This window comes from Protopterus annectens, chromosome 2.part2 (assembly GCF_019279795.1).
Source record: "Protopterus annectens isolate FY-2018-M chromosome 2.part2, PAN1.0, whole genome shotgun sequence".
Taxonomy (NCBI): Eukaryota; Metazoa; Chordata; order Ceratodontiformes; family Protopteridae; genus Protopterus; species Protopterus annectens.
Genome location: NC_056730.1, coordinates 709,202,331 through 709,225,194, shown reverse-complemented (window position 1 = coordinate 709,225,194; position 22,864 = coordinate 709,202,331). Strand labels below are relative to the sequence as shown.

General features: G+C 37.5%; 1 protein-coding gene across 2 annotated transcripts in view; it reads right to left on the bottom strand.

Annotated features, from left to right (window-relative positions):
• The window catches only part of LOC122795778 (transmembrane protein 14A-like), a 399,694-nt gene that overhangs the window by 324,515 nt on the left and 52,315 nt on the right, over window positions 1–22,864 (bottom strand). For both annotated transcript variants that reach the window (XM_044064107.1, XM_044064109.1), the window contains exon 2: window positions 16,785–16,867. In XM_044064107.1, coding sequence (XP_043920042.1) covers window positions 16,785–16,860 — 76 coding nt within the window. In that variant the 5' untranslated portion in view covers window positions 16,861–16,867. The remainder of the gene's footprint in view (window positions 1–16,784; window positions 16,868–22,864) is intronic.

Below are 22,864 nucleotides of genomic sequence, written 5' to 3'. Positions count from 1 at the left end.
CTCTGTTTGATAGTTCTAGGATGGCATTTGATTTCTCCCCTTCCTTTCCCTTACTACCCTGTATTCTTGTGGTAAGACTTCATCTGTTATCAATTTAGCTACACAGTAACATATCCTATTTACTTATGTTATATCGCATGATCTCTTTGGACAGTCCTAATTAATATGCTCATTTGTTTTATCAAACTTCTAACTTTTGGGGTTTTATTGACCTTCTGTAGTCTATTTCTTTCACTGATCTTGACATGTCTGTCCATCTTTAAATCAAGCAACTCTTCTCTTAGATAATTTTCTTCTAAACTGAGGGCACATTCTTTGTTCTCCATTTCCTGCAGGCATTCCATTGAAAGTTCCAGAGCATCTTCCTCTGCCATATTCACTTCAGTTTCAGCCAGTGTTATCCATTGCTCTTTCATATGAGAACTCGCTGGCCTGTCACTCCACAACACTGAATGCGTCAGAGTTGTCACCGTTTCCTGTTCCTTCTCTTGCTGTTCAACTTCAAGTGAACATTTGGGCTGTTTTCCTATGGAAGACTCCAAAGTATCTTCATATGGCAACTGATAAGATGCTTCCTGCTCCACTGGTTTCTCCTTAATTTGGATGTCATTTGCTCTATCCTGCTGTGATGTCATCTGAGTTAAATTTTCTACACTAAATCCTTCACTTCTCAGGTAATTCATAAGCTCGGTTTCTATTTTTTTAACTTCTCCATTACAAATCCTCTTTTCTACTTTTCCTCTGTTTTCTTATTTTTTTATATTGTAAAACTTTCCATGTCCAGATACCTTGGCCTGTATTTCTCTTCAAATCTCTTTGGTGCTACTCTTTTTACATTGATTAGTTTTGCTTCCTTTACATAAATATTACACCATATTGAATCTCTTTTTCTTTCCCATATTCACATTTCATCTTCAGATGTCTCCTGCTCCTCCTGTTTCTCCTTATGTTGGGGCCTCATTGTCCCATCATGCTGTGCTATAACCTGTGTTAGACTTTGTACACTAAATCCTTCTCTTCGCAAGTATTTCATAACTTCAGCTTCTATTTTTTTTTACCTTCTACTTGACTAATTTTCTGCTCGACATTCCCTCTTTGTGGTCTTATTTTTTTTATTGTGAAATTTTCTACATCTGGATGCCTTTGCCTGTATTTCTCTTTGAATATCTTTGGGGTTGCCTTTTTGTGTTCCTTAATTTGTCTTTCTTCTTTGCATAAATATTGTACCATATCAGATCTCTCTTTCTTTCCAATTTCCACATTTCTTTTTTTTACACCTTTTAAAAGTCTCTAGATTTTGTTCTTTATATTTTCACACTTCCTCAGTTGCTTCTTTTTCCAAACGGCCAAAGGTTTCTTGGTCTATATAGTGTTTTTCATGGATCTGTTGTATTAATGAACACAAATTTGCATTTGAAGCTTCTGACCATTTTTCTTGTGGAAGTGTTCTTCTTTCCACTAAATTCTCTCTTAATCTTTTCATTTATCTTCTGTCTGGAAATTCTGGGCTTCTTGCATAATTTCTTTCTTATCCTCAATAGTCCAGTCTATCATCTGTAAGGCTCTTTTCTGGCCTATCAGTTTTTGTGGACTGCTACTTCGTTCTACAACAGGGGGGCCCAGGGCATGGCCTAGCCCCATTGTAGGAAATGTTTCTATGTCTTGAGGATTCTACACTGTCATTTTTCCAGTCCTGGCACCAGTGTGCCTACAAGGACTGGGCACTTTTTATCCTGGGTCTTGTGCAACCAGCTATCTTTTTATTTTTTAAACTACTTCTGTCCATGATACAAGTTAAATAAAATGCAGTCTATATATCAGGGTCCACCTCGTGAAGGTACTCACTAAGACTTGAGAATGAATTCAATTTCCAGCAATACTACTCTCCTTTGCTTGCTGATTTATCATCTCTTCATTTGGACCCCAGTCTTTTCAGGAAGGAATCTTAGATGTAATGGGAGACCAGAACCTTACCTTTGATAAATCAGAAGTGAAGGGTGGATTGAAGATACATAGGTTAAGTGGAGTACAGATGTTTGATAAAATATTTTTACATTAGGAATTATGGACATTTAGACACAAACTGAAGAATGGCAGCCACAGAAACGGTATACATATTATTCACCAAAATATAACAGGTGGTCTACAACAGGCAAAACATATAATTAAGAAGAGCATATGTTTAGAGTTAGGGAGACTGTAGTGAGACTGATGGTCTTCTTGTTCACTTCTCCAAATAAGTTGCACATAGGAGGACCTGAATGGGGAGAAAGGCATTAAAAATGATATATGTAATATACACACACACACACACACACATACATTATATATATATATATATATATATATATATATACACACACACACACACACACACACACACACACACACACACACACACGTATATCTCTATAGCTCTCTCTCTTTTATATATATATATATATATATATATATATATATACACACACACACACATAAGCATGTATATCTCTATAGCTATATATGTATGTATATCTCTATAGCTATCTATCAATAATAAAGAAAAACTTAGTGAGTGAAAGAATGTTTGCAATGGCAACTAAACTAAATAAAGATAATCTCAGTGGAGAGTTGAGACATTTGTAAATAAATATGTAAAAAGATGGTAATTATTTATACAAACACAATTCAGGAAAGGGGAGAGGCAGCCATCTGAGAATGAATGAAAGATTATGAAAATACAGACACCCCCCCCCCCCGATTTGGAGGAGGAGGAGGAAAATGTATAACTCCAAAAGGTAAAATGTGAAATCTAGACGTATACAGATAAAATGTTTTCAAAGAATTCCAGTGTGGGACCTCTACACTGCAAATACCCCTAGTATTTTCAAAGTGTTGTCATTTATGCTATGCTAAGATAACTAAATGTTGAGCAGACAGTCTGTGAGATAAGAGATAAGGAACCAGGGATAATGCAGAAAGGAGGAGGAGAGATGCTGGAGGTTTTCAAGAATTTTACCAAAAGTTACATTCAGAAAAGGAAGGCGGACTAGAAGAAAGAAGCAAAACAGAAGTTTATTTATGTATAATGGAGATGCCAAAACTAACACTGGATGAAGTAGGTTTACTTTTACAAAGCCAAATCACAGTGGTGTGAATGCTCATATGAGCGACTTGTAGCCACAAAAGTGAAAACAGCAACAGTTCCTAATGTTTGAAAATCAGCAAATTGAAAAGCAGATTAGCTGCTTTTTGAACATTAATGTCAAAAACAAAATGTAATAAGGTTTAAAGGTGGGCAAGCCCCCCCACCCCCCTACTTTAATATTCCAACTCCGAGATTGCATTACCATGGGGAAAGGGACCAGTTCCCGATCCCCACTATAGGGCAATCCGCCCCAGAATGACAAATGTGCAATGAGCGAATGTCAATGTGCATTCGCTCATTGCACATTCAAACCTTTTTCTGTTCGGCATTTTCACACTTCGCAAACTGTCACCCAGACACTTGGTGTTCACCCTTGTGCAATACGCACAAATGAAAGTAAATCAATGAAGTATCTAGTTTACAGGCTAAAACTGCATAAGAGGAAGTTACTAAAATAATGAAGGAACAAGCCTCTGGGAAACTGCCAGGCTCTGATGGCATATCAGCACAGGTCCAGAAAGTGGAGAGTGGGGTGTAAAGAAAGTGCATTAAAAATTAATGATCAGAGTATTATTTATTTTTATTTATTTATTTGCAGTTTGCTTGCCAGGATGGTCCACTGGGCCACAAGGAGCCCGTTTTCAATGGAGTCATAGGGAGAAAAGCTCCAGAAAAAAATACAAATTACTTAAAAGAAGCAAGTTATAATAACAGAAAGTACAGCAATACAGGTAAATGGCATTCGTAAAATGCAAACACAAAGAAATCTTTAAAAAAGACAATCAAAGTTATATACAAAGTTTGTTAATTTCATCAGTTGCTTAGCAGGGTTAAGAGCAGTAGAATGACATTTATAGATGTAATAGCTCTTGGAGTATAGCTTAAGTTGGGGGGACTTTATGTAGGATGGGAACATGTGCATTCCCAGTGGGATGCTAGGTGGGAGTGAAGTAAAGTTTTGAAGGAAGAGAGGCTTCTAGTGGTACGGATGAGAGGTGGAAGTGAATTCCAGAGGCGAGCTAGAGAGAAGGATAGAAGATGTTTGCCTGCTGGACGGGAGGGTTTATGCAGTTCAATTAGATTTTGGGAGTTAGATCTTAGGAGTCTATCAGGTTGATGCATTTTAAGGGCAGTGGCAAGGGAGGGGCAGAGAGTATTCAAGAACATTGGGAGCTTGCAGTAAAAACTGTTGACCAAAAGGAATGAAAAAAACATAGGGAGTCCGGCATCCTAAAATCAGCGCTCGGCCATGATTATAAGACAATTATGACAGTGGTGGAATGAAAGGTGACTAAAATTATAACCAGAATAATTAATTTGGATCACTGTAAATTTGTAGGGGCAGGAAGAAATTTGATAACATAATTAGGACCTTAAAGAGAATTAAATGAGGCATAAAAGAGAAAATAAGCAAGAAGCAATTGTATGCTTAGGTGCCGAGAAAGCATTTGTCAGGGTTGGGTGTGATTACTAATTTGTTGTTCAGAATGTTTTGGAGTTATCAAGAAAGTGGGGGAGCTCTACAAAGGGCATCAGCAATATTAAGGATATGTGCTAGACTGTCAGAAGAATTTATTCTATTTAGGGGTACAAGGCAAGGATGCACTTTGTCGCACTGAACATTTAGCTATTATGAGAAAGAAATCTGGGATACAAGGATATGAGTGGGGGAAATGCAACCTAAAACAGCACTGTTTCCATAGATGATGTGCTGCTAAATTTGGGCAAACTGCAAGATGACCTCAATCATCCATTTGGTCTGCTCAAGGAGTTTTGTAATTGCTTTAATATGAGTCTTCTTTTTTTTCTTCCCTGACTGAGACTGACATTTTGTGATCAGTTCTGTAACCCAATTAACAAATTAAAATAAAATAAAATAAAATAAATCATGGTAAAGGAGTAATGTGAATAAAACAAAGGTCCAAATTATAAGATCACAACAAACTGAAATACTTAGGGATGGGGTTGGATGGAAAGACTTGGTGAAGCTATGACATTGTCACATGATGAGGAATTTACTACAATAAAGGAGAATGTCCTGAAGTAGAAAACTCTAATTGTGGTTCTGGATCAAGATGTTCATATTCTACAATGGAATGTATTGCCACAATTGTATTTGATTGAGGTCTTTTAGGCACCATCTGAAAAGAGTTATCTGAGCAGACTGAAGAAAGTAGATGATGAATTTATTTTTATATGAAGGAAAGGTACGGGCTCCTTTGGAAACAATGCTGCTACTCAAAGTTTTTACTGACAGAGACCAATACTTAAGGGTGATTAGATTCATACATTATATTAGATGTCAAGATAATGCCAATAACATGTGTCGGAATATGATGTTGCAACAGAAATGCCCTAGCTTAGTGGCAACAGAAATGCCCTAGCTTAGTGGCAGTAGATATAGTAGAAGATTCCTTGTACCAGAAGGTGGAGAAGTAAAATTTTCTATGGTGTGAACTCTGATGAGTTAACTTCAGAAACTGTTTTCAGCTACAAGTTTTGTGGAGTGGGTCAAAGAACTATTACCAATGTGAAGAACTAAAGTGGAAAAAATAACAGATGGTGTTTGGGGAACAGATTAGCAAAATACTGAGATAGACAGATGCAAAAAGGTGAGATTATTACAATGACAAAGGCCAAAGAACTGTTCCATCTGGGTAAGCAGCTCAATTATTAACACACTGATGTGAGAGGGAAGGCAAACTGAGTTAGGTTGCAGGGGACTGACCAAATGTGATTAACTGGGTAGCAGAGGTTCAAAATGGGTAGCAAAAGATAAGATTGATCTCAACAGCCTACAAAAATAGTTACCTGAAAATATCAATAGTTGTCAAGATTAAAAAAAAAAATGTGTGAAGCCTTTAGGCAAGACCCTCAATTACTATCTGGGAAGCATGCAGGGCAATTCCTAAAGTAGTAGTAAGACTAAAGAGATTCTGAATTTCTGTCTGGAAATATCTGCACAGATATTTCTAAATCCCAGCTAAACAAGCCAGAATGCTTGCAGACGAGGCTCAGCAATGTTGGAGGTACGTAGAGGAGTTTAAAGATAACTGGAATCATATTTTCTGAAGGTCCCTTATACTAGTTAAGTATGAAGAGGAGCTACAAGTGCTGATGCAGCAGGTACCGAGCATATAGTTTCAAGTAATTCCTAGAGTTTTCTTTTTTGTGACTACAGGAGAATGAAGTCCCATTGCATACCACATGCTTAAGGTGGATAACAATGGTGTTGGAGAAAAGATGATCAATAGAAAGTAGCAAAAAGATTTAGAAAGGTTAGTTGAGACCTAAGGGAAGAAGAAGCAGGGACAGTAAAGCAAAGTACTCTGCAGATTTTAAATAAATAGTTCCCCTGCATGCAATATACAATAAGGAAAGTTAGAAGAAGACAAGTAAATAAAAATGGGAAATATGTAGGACCCTAGATTGTGCAGTATATTCAAAGCTGCTTAGTTACAAGCTGCATGTGGGTGTGTTGTAACTAAACGGATATGAAAGAAAGGTTGGGAAAAGAGACTACTATGAGTGTGAGTACAATTGTGATAATTCTGTGTAACTGAAACTATGGGTTATGATTTGCATATAATTGTTTTTATTCAGTATATGCCAAAAAAAGTGTCTTACTGTTTTAAATACTTGTCATTATGACTGTTGAATAAAAAAAATGTTTAAAATGAAAACAATCTGAAAAAAGGAGCAGGGGGACACATTCTGTAAATACACTGCATGAAATGTAAGACTGGTATTAGCACCAAGTGGATGGCATATGAGGAGGACACAGCTATGACTAGTTACTGAGAAGAGCAAATTTAAAACCAAGATGGGAAAACAGCATTTATGGAGTGAGCATTAAATGTTCAGAAAGCTGTACTAAGAGGAACTGTTCTACATTCCATGTCCAACATGCTTAAAAGAATGAGGAAAGCTGGGGCAAGCAATATAAGAATAAATGCACAGATGCTAACTGTAACTCTGGGTGGACGAATAACATTAACTTATGCAGTGTCAGTGTACCTCTTAATAGGCAACATTTCACATCAAAGGGATCAATATTCTCTACGAAGGTAACAGCCAGTAGGGATACTGGTAGTATGCAATCTGTTGGTTCCGATTTTCAAGCAGTTAATTTCTTGAATGTGTGTCTGTCAGTGCAGATGATTACATTACTGAGTCTGAACTATTAATGAGCTTTCTCTCATAACCAAGTATACAAAGGGTTTTAATTCATCATATCTTCATTTGCTTGCTATGCGAGCTTGTGTAAGTCATTTAAGCAGACAGTGACTGTGGGTTACTCCTGAAAAGAGACATGTCCAGTGGTCTTATCCCACTAAGAAATGTAAAAAAAAAAAAAAAAAAAAAAAAAAAAAAACAAACAAAAATAAAAATCTTGCTCCTGAAACTCTCGTGTTAACATTATAAGTCTTTATTGCTATCAACCGTTACTGTAATTTATCTGCAAGTTGCTGTGGTAAAATTTTCTTTGTGTACTGGGCCAATTAATTGATTTTCTAATTAATAAGAATTTTAAATATCTAATCAGAGTTACATTGTTACTGTCGTGTACTCGCATCCAGGTAAGATGAAACACTAGCATGGCCATCTGCTTTTCCTTCAATGATGCAACTGAAGAAAATAACACTGTTGTCTGTACACACAATGTACTTTAAGCAACCAAGAGAAGCGAACACATTTGAAACACACTTTGGTCCCTTTGGAGCAGTTAAAATATAACATTTACTAAAACAACCATTATGCTTATTTTATTTGTTTTAAGAGATATATTTAACCACTCCAAAGTGACAGAAGCGTGTTTCAAAATAACACTGTTGACTTTTTTAACTGTTAATGTGGAGAATTTCCCTACTTTGCATCAAATCATTAGACATAGGAAACAAGCTTCCTTGCACACTGTATAAATGAATAAACTAAATGCACAAAACAGACTGATGTACTGTAAAGGTAATCAAGAGAAAAGGACCAAGCCCCATAACAAAACTTTCTAATGAAAGTCTTTAATCAGTAATCACTTTTGTCTCATTTATGTACACTTAACAAAATATTTCATCAGATTTAAGTATGAAATAAACAACAACTTTATAATCACTTAAGAAACCACATGACAATCAAAGCCAATGAAAAGCCATATAAAAACCACACACTGGCATACGTATCAACTGCCCAAAATTTTGCCTCATATTTTTGGTCTGTTTCTTATAAAAGTTATGGTTTTCTGGCAAATCTCTGAAGAATGAAGTCACTAATTAATGGCAGGGATTTGAGTTTCAGACTTCATATCCTTCAGAAAAAGCATGCTTATCTGTTTAGAGGTTTTAGCCTACCTTTTTAAATAATTTGTAAATACTTCATTGTCATAAATAACCTGCATTCATGTTTTCTTGTTTTTGGAAATGAATAAAAATATTTAAAAAAAACAAAAAAACAAAAAGCATGCTAACACAAAACATGCTATTCTAACATCTTTCTAAGTTTTAAGACCAATATTTAAAATCTTTCTCAATTTTTGGGCCTTTGCCTCCCCCCATTATTTTTGGCTTTGTCCAGATTTCTTGTTCTAAGTGTTGAGAGGTATGCATACTGGGCATTAAGGAAACATTTGAAGCAAAACTGGAAAAGAACATTAAAAATGTACTACAACAAATATGCATTTCCCTTTATATGGCTAAATGTCTCCTTTAAATATTAAGCCTGGAGGCTGACAAGTGTCTGGCTTAATTTTTACATTCGTATTCTAAATATTTCATCAGTTATAGAATACTGATGTAGAAACTGGACAGCACCCCCCTTTCCCTAATTCCTTCAGCAGGATTTAATTCTCAGCAGAGCTGAAGTCACACAGCCTCTGCCTACTACAATGTCCTGCAGACAAGATGACACCTACGAAAACAACAGAACACAGTCATACACCTTACACACATGACAGCTGTTTAGATGACAGCTATGGAAACATGAGAAACAAATCTATACCCTAATACAATTATTGTGATACTCTGTATGCGGATACTGGTTGTGTACCTGGCACACACAGACAAAGATAATCTCTCCAAAGCTCAGCCTCACTACTAGGTACTAGACATAAGCATAGGAGGTGTGTTGTTCCAACATGGTGGACTGCCATGTTGAAAACTTACTGGAAACTCTTGTCAGAGAAAACACAACCAAGTACAATGAACTGTTTATTAAAACAAATAAGTGCTTTTGTCTAAAAGCATACAGACTTCTTCAGAGAGGTTCTTCCGTTCGATTCTCGGCTTGGGTTGGGAGTGCCTTCTGTGTGGAGTCTGCATGTCCTCTCCGCGGTCGAGTGGGCGTTTGAAAGACATGCGTTGAATGGGCATGCCTTCGCTGAAGGCTGGGCGTCAGGCTGGCAACTCAACACCATAAAAAACAACTGCCAATCATTAGCGGACCGGTGTTCCGCTGTGGCGACCCCTTACCGGGAAAAGCCGAAAGACAAACAACGTCTTCAGATAAACCCAGAAGAATTCAAACTTTGCACTCAAATAGCTTCCTTGTCATTTGACACCAATCTAAGCAAAGCAAGTGTATATTTAAAGCAACAGTTGTCAAGACAAGTACATGTATTTAAAATGGTGTTTAAGATATAAAACTGAAAATAACTGTTATTCATTACTAACTTAAGCCAGGACATAAGCAAAAATGATACACAATTGCTAATGCATTTATCAAAAAAAAATAAAAACAGATGATAATAAATATAAGGGTATTATTTTTCATATGCCTTCCTCTTGAGTAAGCACTGTATATATGTAACATCATTAAACCCTGGGGGGACTGAAGCATTCAAAAATATCTGCCACCAAAGCTCTCTCTCTCTCTTCAATTAATAGTTTCTATGGCGCACCTCTAGCATTGACTCTACCTTCTCAATGATAGTGAACAAGAAATGATAGTCTAAAAAATGTGTGAATGTACTTGTAGAGTGCATTTGTAGATTTAGCCTTTCTAATCTCATAGTTATGTTCATAGACACGATCCCTAAGCTTAAGTTCCGATTTATCAATATAGAAACTATTGCACTGGTGAGCTACTGCAGCATAAATAATCCCCTTTGTATGGCAATTAAATTTTCCAGGAATTGAAATGGATACATTATTGATGGAAAGGCTACTGCACAGAAAAATGGAAGGGCATTGTGAGCATGCCCCACACTTAGTCATGTGCCCCATAGTTGTTTTATCTTTAGAATGCCCCATAAAATCATATGTTTTTGAAACAAATACCTTTTTATAGACTACAGTAAGTACTTCGCCTAAACATTTACATAAAATTCTGTCATTAGAAATGAACTGGCAATTTTTTCTGATGGTATTAGTAACTGCTGGGCTATCAGCTGAATGTGTGGTAACAAAGGCATGTGCATAGCTAGCTTGTTGTTGATACATACAATTGTCTAATGCACTAGAATGGTGTTCTATAACATGAACATCATTAAATATGTTTTCTGTACTACCTGTGTTAGTAGTCTCATACTGTAAAAGGGGCACATACATACCTTGAGCTCTTTTTGTTTTAATTTCCTCAGTTAATTATCTAAGTAATGCTTTAGGGTACCCCCTTATTCAGGAACATGGTGGAAAGTAAATCAATTTCTTTGAGAAAATCACTATGACTAGACACCATTCTTGCTGCCCTCACAAATTGGTCTTTGACAATTGCCCACTTTTGATGTTGTGGATGGCAGCTGGTACAATGTAAAAACATATTAGAATATGTGGGCTTCAGATAGATTTGGGAAGCAAGTCTTAAGCTCCCTGAAATATTTTCTTTTCTTAGCTGGACTTCTAAATATGCAATAGAATCCTGGCCTACATTATGCATGAATTTTTAAAAAACTGTAGTATTGTTATATATGATTTCTTCTTCTTCTTTCGGCTTTTCCCAGTTAGGGGTCGCCACAGCGGATCATCTGTCCGCTCATGATTGGCAGTGGAGTTTTTACAGTGTCGAGTTGCCAGCCCGGCGCCCAACCTTTCACAGAAGGCACACACACGCACACACTCACACCTAGGGTCAATTTAGAGTGTCCAATCCACCTACTGCATGTCTTTGGGATGTGGGAGGAAACCGTAGCACCCGGAGGAAACCCACGCGACCACAGGGAGGACATGCAGACTCTGCACAGAAGGCACCCCAGCCGAGAATCAAACCGGAGAACCTCTTGCTGTGAGGTGACAGCACTAACCGCTGCACCACCGAGGCCACCCATTGTTAATATATGCTATAAAATCATCAATTTTATCCATGCTGTCTGTCCACGCTATAAAAAGACATCATCCAGAAAGCGTGTGTACATGCTCCAAGAATCTCTATAATGGCTGTTAAATAAAAACGTCTCCTCCCATGAAGCCATGGCTATATTTGCATACAAAGACCCACAAGCTGCTCCCATTGCAATACCATTATTTTGATGAAAATAAAGGCCTTCAAAACAGAAATAATTATGTAATGCAATGTCCATCAAAGCACTGAGTACATTATTTCTACTCTGTGACATTTTAAATTGTTGACTTAAATATTCTGAAAACCATTCAAGGCCAATTGTGTGCGGGATGTAGCTGAATAACTCTTGCACATCGATAGTGATAAAAGTTATTTCTGAAACATTACGTAACTGGCTTACTCTTAATATGATAGATATTGTATAAATTTTGGTTTAACATTTTGTCTGTGTATTGTGCTATAAAACTTGTTTCTGACATGCCCGCATCAAGAATAGGTCGAAAAAGTAGACAATCAACATTTTTATGGATTTTGGGCATGCCAAATATTGCTGGAATTCTAGGTTACTTAACATACAGAAATTTAAATTCATCTGGTTGGATTTCACCCTGCATTAGCATGTCATATAAAACAGCATCAATTTTGTGGTATGCAACATGCATCTCAATAATAGCTACTTCTGCATAAGTGCTATCATACAACAGACTAAATATATGTTGTTTGTAGCCTAACTGGTGCATGACTACTAACCCTCCCCCTTTATCTGGGCACATAAATCGCAGATTTTTTCTCTTTGTAACTCTTTCAACATGTCATGCTGTTGTTTAGAAACATTGCGCCAAGAAAGTGGGGTATCAGAACTCCTCAAATACCTACTGTCCACTTCAGAAACCTGCTCAAACAGCTTAAGGGTGGGATGAAGCTCAGAGTGGACTGTGCTAGGAATAAATAAAGCACTTGATTCTCATGCAGTAAAGTTTTTGTTGGCCATCAAATACTGAAGGTTTAGTTTCCTGACATATAACTTAAGATCACTAATAGCTTTTGTTATATCCAGCCTCTTAGCTGGCATGAAAGACTGGCCCATACAAGACAAATCTGCATGGAAAGTATTTAAAATTTATAATTATAGTTCTGTTGATTTACAGTCAGTAATAGAGTTGAATATAATGTTACAATTATGTACAATCACCTCCTTTGTCTGCGCTGGCTCCTCCTGTTCCGATTGTTCCAGGAATAATTCATATTTCAGCTCTGGTCCTGGTGATTCTCCTGGTTGTTGTTTCTCCTGTTCTGATTCCATGCTGACCTCCTGAGGGGAGGATACTCCAAAGGGTGCTGATCTACTTCTTTACTCTGTTCGAAGGACACTGGTCATTGATCACTAAGTTGAAGCTCCCCTCCCCTTATGCTTCAAGGGGGTGGGAGGGTATGCTTTCCCCTCTGTGCATTCTTTTAAGTCATGCTCAATCTTCTTAATTTTCAGTTGTTGAATTTTACATCATGTATCATCCACATCTGGAAAAATAAATGTGAATCTTGGCTGCACTTGATGGAACAAAATATCTTCATGGATAGTTTTATCTAGTTTTTGATGTCAGAGTACAGCATTTCCATCCCTTTAAGACTGAGTTTGATCAGGAGCTCCATAAGTTCATAACCATGACAACTGCCGGTCAAGACTCTGTACTTCAGCAGTATCTGTAGAACAATTTTCCACAGGACTATGCAGCCAAGAGTCTCAATTAAAAACACCACTGCCATTTCTGGATTCAATAGAAGACTGAACTTGCCTTTGTGCTGGTGTAATCAAGTCAATAAGCAATATCTGGTGTGCCCAAAATCCATAAAAATTTTTATTGTCCACCTTTTCAACCCACTGTTGATGTGGGCATGTCAAAAACAAGTTTTATAGCACAATACATTGACAAAATGTTAAACCAAAATGTATACAATATCCATCATATTTGCAAAGACTCTTGGGAGTTTTTGAAAAGAGTAAGCCAGTTAAGTAATGTTTCAGAAGTAACTTTTATTACTGTTGATGTGCAAGAGTTATTCAGCTGCATGCTGCACACAATTGGCCTTGAATGGTTTTCAGAATATTTAAGTCAACAATTTAAAATGTCACAGAGTAGAAATAATGTACTCAGTACTTTGATGGACATTGCATTACATAATAATTATTTCTTTTTGAAGGTCTTTATTTTCTTCAAAATAAAGATATTACGATGGGAGCAGGTTGTGGGCCTTTGTATGCAAATATAGTCATGGCCTCATGGGAGGAGAAGTTTTTATTTAATAGCCATTATACAGATTCTTGGAGAATGTACACATACTTCTCGGATGACATCTTTATAGCTTGGACAGACACCGCGGATAAAATTGATAATTTTATAACATATATTAACAATACTACAGTTTTTTTAAATTCACACACAGTGTAAGCCAGGATTCTATTGCATATTTAGATGTTCAGCTAAGAAAAGAAAATATTTCTGAGAGCTTAAGACTTGCTTCCCAAATCTAGCGGATCGGAAGCCTACATATTCTAATATGTTTTTACATTATACCAGCTGCCATCCGCAACTTCAAAAGCGGGCAGTTGTCAAAGGGCAATTTGTGAGGGCAGCAAGAATGGTGTCTAGTCATAGTGATTTTCACAAAGAAATTGATTTACTTTCCACCATGTTCCTGAATAAGGGGGTACCCTAAAGCATTACTTAGATAATTAACTGAGGAAATTAAAACAAAAAGAGCTCAAGGTATGTATGTGTCCCTTTTACAGTATGAGACTACTAACACAGGTAGTACAGAAAACATATTTAATGATGTTCATGTTATAGAACTCCATTCTAGTGCATTAGACAATTGTATGTATCAAGCTAACTATGCATATGCTTTTGTTACCACACATTCAGTTGACAGCCCAGCAGTTAGTAATACCATCAGAAAAAATTGCCAGTTCATTTCTAATGACAGAATTTTATGTAAATGCTTAGGTGAAGTACCCAACATAGTCTATAAAAAGGTATTTGTTTCAAAAACATATGATTTTATGGGGCATTTTAAAGATAAAAGAATTATGGGGCGCATGGCTAAGTGTGGGGCATGCTCACAATTCCCTTCCATTTTTGTGTGCAGTAGCCTTTCCATCAATAATGTACAATCCCTGTATCTACGAATAAAACTATTAGATTAGAAAGGCTAACTCTACAAGCATATTCACCAATTTCCACACCATAATTTCCTGTTTGCTATCAGAGAAGGTAGAGGTCAGTGCTAGAGGTGGTCCATGGACGCTATTAATTGAAAAGATAGAGCTTTGGGGGCAGATATTTTTGAATGCTTCAGTCCCCCCAGGGTTTAATGATTTTACATCTGTACAGTGCTTAATCAAGAGGAAGGCATATGAAAAATAATATATTTATTATCATCTGTTTTTATTTTTAAGGTGAATGCATTAGCAATTGTACATCATTTTTGCTGATGTCCTGGCTTAAGTTAGTAATGAATAACAGTTATTCTCAGTTTTATATCTTAAACACACTGTTTTAAATACATGTACTTGTCTTAACAACTGTTGCTTTAAATATACACTTGCTTTGCTTAGCTTGGTGTCATGCGACAAGGAAGCTATTTAAGTGCAAATTTTGAATCATTCTGGTTTTATCTGAAGAAGTCTGTATGCTTTTAGAAGAAAGTGCTTATCATTTGTTTTAATAAACAGTTCATTGTACTTGGTTGTGTATTCTGTGGAAGAGTTTCCAGTAAGTTTTTTAGTTTGCTGTTTTGGTTGTTTTCCTGTTACTCCCACACTGCCATATTGCCTGTAAATCCATTGGGCATACAAGGAGTAAACAGGTGAAGGGAACACGTGACCACTGATAAACATACGATACAGTAAGATACATACATATGGCAGACAGGGTTGCAGTCCAACACAATTTGGTACACACATTCTAGGTATAAGTACTAGGCAGAAGGCATACCTGAGCCTACTAAGACTAGGAGAACATCTGTAAGTATGGTGGATAATACATATTACCATAGAAATGATGACATATCTACTCCAAAGACCTCTCTCAACCAGCAAAACTGTGCTGCAAAGATTCAAAATAATGCTGTATGTACAATTTTACAGCTGGATGCATACTATGTACGCAAATAAGCCCATGCACCAAGGATGTCTCCAAATGCCCAAGTTATGCTTTCATGCACAAACAGCACAGCTTGATCAATGAGGCATCTGTCAGAGATACAACAAGATATAGGCTACTGCTGCTGACCTGCATGTGTGTGTGTGCAGCAATACCAAGGAGTCACTGGCTATCACTTTGTATAGTCACACAGCAACGTTTACTTCTGCTACTGCATCTGTGTGCTGTGTGAGGAAATTTAAAACTGTTCCAACACATTCATGGAAAGTTTAGGAAATAGCTTCTAATGCCTTATGATGGAGTACTTTGTAAGAGTGATGCCTGGTTTGACCTGGCCAAGGTGCTGATCACAGCTAAGGACATTACCAGGACAGGTGAACAGTGCAAGCATCTGTACAATGACTTTCGACACAACCACCCTAATGACATAAATAGGGGATGCAGAGGTTAGGCAACAATGCCCAAACTGGTACAAATGTCTGTCATGTACAATTTATTTTTTGGGTGGGTGGAAATTGATGGCAGTGACCTCACATATCTAGGTTTGTCTGTCACGTTATTGCTGTTTATGCTTGAGTGCAAGTACTGTGAGGGGCTACTATATGTTGATTTTGTTGTAATGAGAAGTTCAGAATCCAAATCAAGAGCTTGAATAAAAATAAGGGATACTTTTGAAGTATGCTTGGCAAAAATGTTGTTTTGTAAACAAGTGCATGTTTCTAGAGGGTTCCTTTCTGTACCATGTCTGCCTACAGCACTACACAAGTACTACATTTTGTCCACTTTAGGACAAAAACTAACCAAACCATAGTTAGCAATGGTTCATTCAATCATAATCCCTAGACTGTGGAACAATGCTGATTCTAGAACATGGAACATCTTGGCTTTGACCTTTAAGCTGTTGTTTACTTTCAAGCAATGGTTTTATTTTACACCACAAAACTGCTTATAGCTGAGGTAGTGGGTGAATTAATAGAATATTCTCCACAATAACACTGCTGCAACTCACTCTTCTGCAATTCACTCACAAGCCCTAACAATGTAACCCTCCCACCCCATATGCACACACAAGATTGTAGTTAGCTCTGCTATGTATTCACAAATTCACTTTTTGCAATAACATCACAAATATTTGCTCAGCACTGAGCAACACAAACAGGACAGCATCTTCAACTACAAAAATTACATCCTTGCTTTATCCCATCACATTACTCTGGTTAGGGAGTTACCTTTGCGAGTATATCCAATGACACCGCCAACCATAAGCAAGGCAGCATAAACAAATCCAAGCCAATCGATAGCCATACTTGTTCTGTGTAAAGAGGAAAAAGATTAAATGAAATTTGCCTCATAGGTATAACTACAAGCACATTTATCATGTTTCTCTTTCAAACATAAAATCAGGCTCCATTTTGCTCTAACTACAGTTCAATAAAATAGGACAGTCTTTCCTTGTTTCTTTACTTGTTTTGTGTAGTATTTGTTACCACAATTAAATCTTTTTTATGCTTATTCACTGTTGTCCTGTAACGTGTCACGTCAATGAACTCTTTTTTTATTATCCACTCTGCCTATTAGCTTGTGTACAGTTGTCACAGACATCTGAGTTTTCTACACCCACATTTGCCTCTCATCTGTTGGAGCTACTAAACGAAAAATGCTGCACAGAAAGTCACTTCTTCTAAGGACCCCTTCCAATTAAGACCTAAAAGTGAACAGTAACTCTGAAGAGACAGACTAATAATTTACAAAGCTTAGTTGCTGACTTGATCTGCTATTGCAGGGAGGTTAATTAAATAGCACTGCTATATAAAAACAACTGGATTATTACAATGTTAAATGCATGTATGAGAGAGAAAGAGAGACACATATGCACATACAGAGTTATGCACTGCATGGGACATAAGAATATACCATGTAGTGTTGAGTATGCACTCTTCTTTGGTGTAGAAGGTTGTGGGCTCCATTCCCACACTAGGAAAATGGATTGCTGACAGTGCAGTGCAGCATGGGAGGGCTGCAGTCTTGAGTGTTTCATCCTTCAGATGAGACATTAAACCACAGTCCCATCTGCTTGAGCTGGTGATAGATCAGGTGGATGTAAAACATCCCATGACATCTACTGAAAACAATTGTGGAATTTCCAAATGTCCTAGCCATTTTTCCCCCTAGTAGTATAAATACCACCTTGAGTCTCCCCTGAAAAGAGGCCACTAGCCTAGAGGAACTAACCTGGTCAACCAAGGATAAGTAACTAACTATCCAACTAACCAATTAACTACCTAACTAATCAATCAACTGCCTAACTAACCAACCAATTAATTTCTTCTTCATGAGTCTGGTGCTTTACTTGACATAAAAGAACAGAGTATTACTTTGTATGTTGTACAGAGTACACACCGTTCACTTTACTGATGAGCACTGCAGTTTAGTGCCTAGAAGTTTCTAAAATCAAAATATTCCCTTTGAAACTGCAATGAAATCATTAATTTTATGCATACTTTAGATACAGAGCTGAGAATCAAAAGAAAAACACAGTGAAAAGAAGACTGTCAAGTGGATGCCAGCAAGACTGAATTTATATCATAGAGACAAGAGTAAAAAAAAAAAAAACTCATTATCAAGAATAAACCAATTTTCCCTGACAGATGAAGAGATTTATACACAGGTATTTTAGCAATATGCTAAGAATTTAAATAGTGTACACATTCCAGATTATGTATATATCATTTCCATTACCATGCAGCTATGGTTAAGAAACTGCAAGCTTGTGTCCAGTATACAATAACCGTTATACTGAAAAGTTTAAATGTTGCACTGCTTGTTAATTAGGTAGTAATAATGTTTTTTCTAACTTCCTTCATGGTGTCTGGTTACAACAGTCATGTTTTAGTAGTCTGAAACTAAACAAGCAGTACTCTTAAAGAGTAAACCTGCAACACCTCTCCATGGCTGTGAACATGGTAGTCTCTTCATACAGGATTCACTGTCTAAGCCTTAATAATGGCACTCAACAGCATCAGTCACTGCAGCAATCACAAATGAGGAAACTGTGAGGTTATAGAAAGAGCAACCAAGATAGCATTTGTTTATTTTTTAATATTTAATGGAATGCTGTTGCAGATGCTGTCTTGTTTCTTAGATGAATCTCTTGAGGCTGGATTAGTATGCACTACTAAGGTTTTCAGAGCAGAAACTAAGAAATAAGAAACACTACTTGGATGTTTATTCTTTTGTAGAGTACAACTGTGGTGCTACAGCCATTACAATAAAACAAATCTTGCATAACATTTTTAAACAACTTAGCATGTATTCATTAATTTATTCTCCAGTTATATGCCTAATCCAGGTGTAGGTCACAGAGAACTGCGGCCTATACTAGCATTCAGTGGGCACAAAGCAGAGAAACGTATTCTAGCAGAGGTGCCAGCTCATTACAGCACATGCATTTGTGTGCGCGCGCACACACACACACACACACACACACACACACACACACACACACACACACACACACACACACACACACACACACAATTATGCACATCTACAGGTAATATGGAGTTGGCAGTACCTACAACACAGCCTTGAAATGTAGAGGAAGACAGAGCATCCCAGAGAAGCCCATGCCATGATAACAAAAGGAAGAAGTACAGACCCTTCAAAGAAGGCACCCTAGCCAAGAACCAAGGACTGTGGGGTAGCAATGCCAGGTCTTCATTACAAACTAAATAGAGGATACTAGCTAATAAAATTATGTTAACCAATAAATTATGTTTCAAAAGATTCATGGACAAATAATTAGAACCCTGAAGTCTTTGCTCTAAAGGTCATAATTACTCCTAAACACCTCTGACAAAGAAAATAAAATTCAGACTATGGTATACGGTCACTCACTGACTATAGTTACCAGACAGTGAAAAAAAAATGGTGAGACCTTTGAAGAGGGGAGTTTAAGTATTTAACAACTTTAGCCCAAAGTTGGAGACAAGCACTAGAGTTGTAGGAGAATCTGCATCAAGAGACTTCTTTGCAAAGTCAGGAGTGTGTTGTAAAACTGATGAACCATTTGCATTATTTTGCTATACAAAGAACAAAAACTAAAACAAGGTTTTCACCTTCCAAGCAACTCCCCAGCGTTTAAGTGACTACACATATTTGTTCAGCTGGTGAATGGCAGCAGTTAAACATGGAAAGCATCTCACTAAAATTTATTGTTCAACTTTTTTTATCCTTTTTCTCCACTTGTTTATTCAATAGGCAGTTCTAATGCTAAAACCCTGTGACATAGTCCATCGTTTTGCTGTGTCCTCCATATTGTACTTTATTTTGAGCACTAAATACACCTGTTTTTAGTTGATAGTCAAATATTCTGGAGGAGTTATATCTTTAGTTCCTTCTATTAACTGGGTTACAGCAGTGATTAAAGAAATACAATGAAGTAATTGAATGTTTGGTGAGTAACTTATGAGTTCACATGATGCACTATTTAAAACAGTAGAGCTGACCCTTACATGTCCTTTTCATAGCTGGGGCCTCTTGGAAGGGTTATTCTGGAGTCAGCTAACCTACAATTAGTCTTACTGATCTGTGATCTCTTCACAAGATTAAACAGTCATGCAGATATGCGTTTATAAAGAGCTAACCCTTAAGGTAGATAGGACCTTTAGACCTTGTATGTATACAGTGTTTTCTGGGCAACATGTCGGCATATGAAATGGCAGAGATGTTTTTTGATTTCCAAGCCTGATAATAAATGGAAAGACAACCCTGAAATGGCTGCAGTGTTCTGCATGGATTCATGTTAAGGAAACATCATGTCTGTATACTTACCATCCTCCTTGATGTGGCTGGCTCAGCTGCAACCTTTTCAAGGTACTTTTTTAACATATGGACAGTTTTCACCATTTTTGAATGCCTTATTTGGTGCATGTGTGGAGAATAGATGAAAGTCTTATGACTAGGTGTGTGGCATTAACTGAAGCACAAGTGACAGATACAGCTCTGGTAAATCAGCTTCCAAATGTATGGACTGTAAGCACACTAGTTTCTTAATGGAAGCTGTAGTTTGGTATGGATTCAGTACAGTAATATCTGCTATGTACATAGAAAGAATCTCGAATAGGAAAGAAAACACAAGGTAATTTTTAAATGTTATACGTTCAGATGTTAACAAGGTAAAGTAAATGAGTGCTTTTGAAAAAAACAGCAGTATGGTGTCTTTCCATAATTTATAATGTCAAGGAAAACCTACTCCACCATTTATGATTTTGTTCTTTTATTGTAAAATTTATTGTAAAGTATACAGCATGTCAAAAGACCCTCATATCAAGAATAACATCAGGAAATAGACCCCCTCCCAAAAAATAGCTATGTTAGGAAACTAAGAAATAATACCACACCAAACAGTGCTCTGAACTTATTCATAATGGCATCACCTACTCTGATCCAGTAGACAATGCAAATGTACTAGCAAACAACTTCAGTGTGAATTTTACTTCAAAGATGACTACACAAAGCCCACTTATCCATTATCTCTCTGGTTATGAGAACATTCTGACATGTAACCGTCGCAGCAGACATTAGATGACAAGTCATATTGTTTTCCTGACTAAGTATGTGAATTATGACTGGAAAGAATAGAAGATGCCAGGCAAGCTAGCCAGTTTGTTTCATGTACTTGAGTCAGTATTTACTAAGTTAGTCATCTCTAAAGAACATGTACTGAAGGTCCTCTCCAAGGCTAAAAATACATCCTCCATATGACCTGACAATATACCTGACTATTTAATAAACAGTACTAAACAGGTCCTGGCAGAACCACTCATTAAACTAGTAAAACTGATATTAGCCATTGTCTTTGTCCTGTGATTTGGTGCACAGCAGTAGTGATACCACTCTTTAAGGATGCCCCCACCATTGACCCTAAAAATTATAGGCTCATCAGCTAGACAAGTCTTACTTGCATAACCATGGACCATATTATGACCAACCTGATAAATTGTGATATTAAAAGTCTCAACAGGCTAGACCCACAGAAGTTTGGCTTTGTCAAGGATTGATCCTCTCTATCTAACAGGCTGCTGACAGCAGTCATGCTGTCCACACAGTGTATCCTGACCTAGACAAGGCATTTGACACCATTCCCCATACTAACAAAGTTAGCAAGCTTTATGCACTACAAATAGATCCCTATGTAATATGGAAAGCAAACTGGCTAAAAGACAGGACAATTAAGGTGCAGGAAACTGGTGCCTCATCAGGGAACATGAAGGTGACTAGTGGTGTCCCACATGGCTCAGAGTTGGGACCTCTTTTGTCAATAGGTAGGTACTAGGCTACTGGCCCAAGGGCCTAAGTAAGCCTAGTCAACAAGGTTCCCTGGCATACGCCACCCAAGAAAGTTATTTTCCTGTGCCCCTGTTGAGCAGAGCCACAGAAATGATCCCCAGGGTATATTTCCTATTTCCCATCCACTTATCCAGATTTTTCTTGAAGAGTGTTAATGAGGAACTTTGCTTGACATAGATGGGTAGCTTGTTCCAGAGTATGGGAAGTCTCTGGGACAGGAATCTATCCCTCCAGCATGTCCTGTTGATTGTGGTGACAAGGTTTAGGTCCCTAGAGCATGTAGCTTGGAGGGATTGGGATTTCTTTAGGTGCAACACGTCCAACAGCTCTGGGTTTGACATAGCTTTATATGTTATGCAGACATCCCCTCAGAGTAGGCGATATGCTATGGAGTAAAGCTGGAGTTTTTTGAGACGGTCAGTGTAGGGAAACTGTTTGAGGCCAGTAATCCTCTTTTTGAGGTACTTCTGCGGCCTTTCCAGTTGCTGCAGATGTCTTGTGACGTACATACCAAAAAGGGCATTGTACTCTATAATGGGTCTAATTAGTGACTAGTAGAGGGGAACAAGGACCTCTTTTTTCCCTAAAGGAGAACACTTTTGTGATGAGGTGTTCCACTTAGAAGGATTTCCTGACCCCTGTGACGATGTGATTATCAAAGGAGAGACTACATCCACCTGAGTCCCAAGGTCTCTTATCACACTTTCGGTGTTATGTAGACTGTTGCCTATGTGGTAGTTCATGGGTACAGAGTTTTTACCAAAGGGGATGACACTGCACTTTTTGGCATTGAGCTTGAGGCCATGGCTCTGACACCAGGCATCTGTTTCAGTGAGGTCCTTCTGTAGGATGTCCACATCATTTGGGGACTCTATGGCTCCTAGTTTGCAGTCATCTGCAAACTTCATTAGCCAGAGACCTTCTGTGTTAGCCTGTACTTCAGATATGTAAATACCAA